This window comes from Bidens hawaiensis, unplaced genomic scaffold, assembly GCF_021521415.1.
Source record: "Bidens hawaiensis isolate Kalapana, Puna unplaced genomic scaffold, B.hawaiensis_p1.1 tig00001575_1, whole genome shotgun sequence".
Classification (NCBI taxonomy): Eukaryota; Viridiplantae; Streptophyta; class Magnoliopsida; order Asterales; family Asteraceae; genus Bidens; species Bidens hawaiensis.
The window spans coordinates 1,208,546-1,212,216 of NW_027491088.1; the positions used below are offsets into that span (position 1 = coordinate 1,208,546).

General features: G+C 37.4%; 1 protein-coding gene across 1 annotated transcript; it reads right to left on the minus strand.

Moving 5' to 3' along the window:
• Positions 1-869: 869 nt before the first annotated feature.
• Positions 870-1,801, minus strand: LOC143585432 (ethylene-responsive transcription factor 3-like). The gene has a single exon (XM_077067223.1). It carries the CDS (start codon positions 1,633-1,635, stop codon positions 1,072-1,074), a length of 564 nt encoding a protein of 187 aa, XP_076923338.1. The 5' UTR covers positions 1,636-1,801; the 3' UTR covers positions 870-1,071.
• Between the last annotated feature and the right edge of the window lie 1,870 nt (positions 1,802-3,671).

The following is a 3,671-nucleotide window of genomic DNA, read 5'->3' on the forward strand; positions in this document are numbered from 1 at the left end:
AATATAAAAAGAAACAAAAAAAGAAAACACAAACATATATTATTTCCTCCCACCGTTTACCAAATTGACAAGGTTGGCCGTTGGTAAGAGGTAGTATAACCTAAACCATTATTGAGCGTGCAACCAACTAAACTTATTACTCCCGACAAATGACGCAGGAATTTAGGTTAGAACATGAACTCCTGCAACCTCAATGCAAATTTAAATTATTATTATTATCACCCAACCACCGCCACAACCCTCAACAATTAGTCCTTCCATCCAACAACTTGTTTATGTCACACAAATTATTTATTTTATCAACTTTAACTTTTGCCTTTTATACAAAACTTATAAAAAACAACCCAAAATTTATATCTTTTATATACTTTTGACCATCAAACAAAACTTTTTTTCATAAAACTTATCTTTACTTTTACATTTTATACAAAACTTATAAAAAACAACCCAAAATTTATATCTTTTATATACTTTTGACCATCAAACAAAACTTTTTTTCATAAAACTTATCTTTACTTTTACATTTTAACCGCAAAACCTTCAACTTTTATCACAAAATATATTTTTGACGATACCATAATGAATCGAAACAATACAAGTTTCCACCACGATGCAACTCTCACCGGTTTTTGGCAGATACAAAGGCAGATACAAAGAAAGCGTGTGTATGCGTTCGGGTTTTCAACAAAAGGTAACCGGTGGAGGTGTTAAGTTCCGGGTTCCTTGTCGACTCAAGTTCGAGTCGCCACAATGTGCGGCTCACTAACTTGTAAACTTGTTAACATAAAGATTAAAAACAGAAATGTGTAACTTTGTGTATCTTCATTTAACTTTATACATAAACTAACCAAATTGACTAAACGAAAAAATCATTAGATTACAACAAACACAACATCTAGATTTCCAGATCATGAAAAATTACATATAAATTTTCATAATAATAATAATGACGAGAACCATAAATCGCCTAGTATCCATATCCTCAAATTAAACTAAATCTATAAAACAACCCATGACTTTTGATAACAATTACCAAACAAGCCATCACCGGATTAATATTAATAATAACATTTAAAGGCAAAGCGCGGTGACAAATAAGTCACCGGCATCCACGTCATCAAACGAATTAAACTCATCCAACGGCGGAGGAAGGTTCAGATCGAACGGCAAAGGTTTAGACAGATCACCGTCATAACAACAATCATCAACCACCGTAGACGACGAATCACAATTACTCCGGCAATCATCATCCATTTGCCGATTCACCGTCGGATTCAACCGCTGGTGGGTCGTCACGCGGGGCCCACTTGTGGATTCCACCGTACTGCTCAAACTACTCGTCGTCGGCCGAGACCGTTGAAACTCGTAACTGGGTTCGTGATCTCCGGCCACCGGAAAATTCGTTTTAGCCTTGACCCCACGGAGAGATACGGCGGCCGCGTCGTACGCACGCGCCGCGTCTTCGGCGGAATTAAATGTTCCGAGCCATACACGCGCTTTCTTCCATGGGTCACGGATTTCGGCGGCGAACCGGCCCCACGGGCGCTTCCGAACGCCGCGGTACCGTGGCTTTAACGCCGATTGTTTGAATTCTCCGGCGGCGGTGGTGGGGTTTGTTTTTCCGGCTGGTGGCATGGTTTTGTTGATGGGTTTTGGGTTAAAGATTGGATCTTAATGATGGGTTATAATATTATATGATGATCTTCATTGAGTTTTGCAAGATTTGTTGAACTGATTGAAAGCTTATCTTTTTCTTTTGTGTGTTTCAAGATTTCTTTGTTCTCGATCTTCGCGACGGAGGAGAGAAGAAACCGAGTATTATTCGCTTGGTTATTATGTCGATTTATTGTGTGTTCAGATTGTAGGAAATGACAAGAGTGCCCTGGTTGGGTTGGTGTAATTTCGTTCTTTTTTGTGGTTGATTTTTTGATGTTGGGGTTAAGATTGTCATTTTGGTGTTGTTTTTGGTTTGGAGTATAATTGTTTATTTATTTTTGTTTTGTTTTTGGATTGGTCTAAAAGGATCCCTTGTGTTTATAGATTTTGTGATACGGACCCTGAAAATATGTTACTTTGGTTTTTCGAGAAATAAGGGAGATTATATTGGTGATGCCGTGAGTTCGTGATTTGGTAATGTTAAATCGACCAACATCCGGTAGGTTGGACTAGCTGACCATTATAGTTTCGTACGAAACAAAGGAACGAATAAAAATGAGGATTCATAATAAACGTTGAGATTTGACACATAGCAAAACCAGACGAGCATGTCCTTACATTAAAAGATGATAAGACATTAGATTTGCTCCGGTTGGACTATATTAACTTATCTAAACTTTTTGGAGCTCGAAACAAAAGTCTTAGTCATGGGGAAAGAAGTCAAAAGGTGATATAAAAAGCATTAAATGTCACGTGTTTTAATAGTGGACAATGAAATTACCTGTCCGAAGGATAAAGGCTATCTAGGCTGGCAAAAGGTAAACCGAATGACAAAGGTATGATTCAAGGCCTTGGATTAGAACAGTCATAATGGAGAACAGTAAGCGCACAAAAGGTTAACTAAAGGAAGGTATGTAAGATTTATCGATAAAGAAAAACACTCAATTCACTATCAAATACTTATTCTCACGTCATAGTCCGATCACAAAGACAACCTATGGGTCCTCATTGTGGCAAGGCCGATAACCAACATCAACTATTTGTCTTGCATGACATGTTCTAGTATAAGAGGTGAACTAGCATGATACTGTACTATCTCAGTTGGTTCATTTATACATATTTCGCTAGCAACCATAAGAATAATACATTATAGTTGTTTGAAATAAAGTGGGGAATTAAATGTCATAGTAATATTAAATTGACATATAATTCAATAACGCAACGTTTAATTATGTTAGTGAAGTAGCAATACTTCATTTCCAAATGCAAACTTTAAAATAATGATAACAAATATTCCTCTTAATATTGCAACGATAGCAATTAATAAACAAAATCAATCCATGATAGGTAAGAAATCATAATTTATTGAAATCATTGTGTTAACAACCGATAATTTATTTCTTTTATCAAAACAATATCCTTTAGTTTCTGTCAATGAAGTCGAAATTCCAACTAGAAATTTAAACTTTGATGATATGAAGGATGGATTAAGAGTTTCATGTACATAGAAGGGTGTATATTGAAAGTGATTGTAATCCTAAGGGTGTATACTTCACATGTGTGTTTGTTAAAGCCGAGTGGAAGGTGATGATGCCGTGTGATTGATAGACTGAAATTTGGACCGCAAGATTGTATGGGTGGACTTTGGTTTGGTCTCCCGACAGAAGGCGGATTTCATGAGTCGTCAACTCGTCTTAGCCATATAGTATTAGTCAGTCTCGTGGTCCTCGTGGAATTATCTTTTAAGGGGGTGTTTGGTACAGAGAAAAAGAATGGGAAGAAATGGAAATAGAAATGGGAGAGAAATGGAATTGGAGAGAAATAGAAATGGGTGGAGAATTGACAATCATTTCCTTTGTTTGGTACAATAGAGAAATGGGTGGAGAAACGGGAGCAGAGACGTGATTAGGGTTCCGCCTCGGCATCATCATGGTGGAGAAATGGTGGCTCAGAGACGCGTCGCAACACCGCGAACGGAGTAGAGCGTCATCATCATCGCCGCGCAACATCAACAC

Coding starts and splice junctions, on each gene's coding strand:
- LOC143585432 (XM_077067223.1), bottom strand. CDS start 1,635: ATGCCACCAGCCGGAAAAACAAACCCCACCACCGCCGCCGGAGAATTC.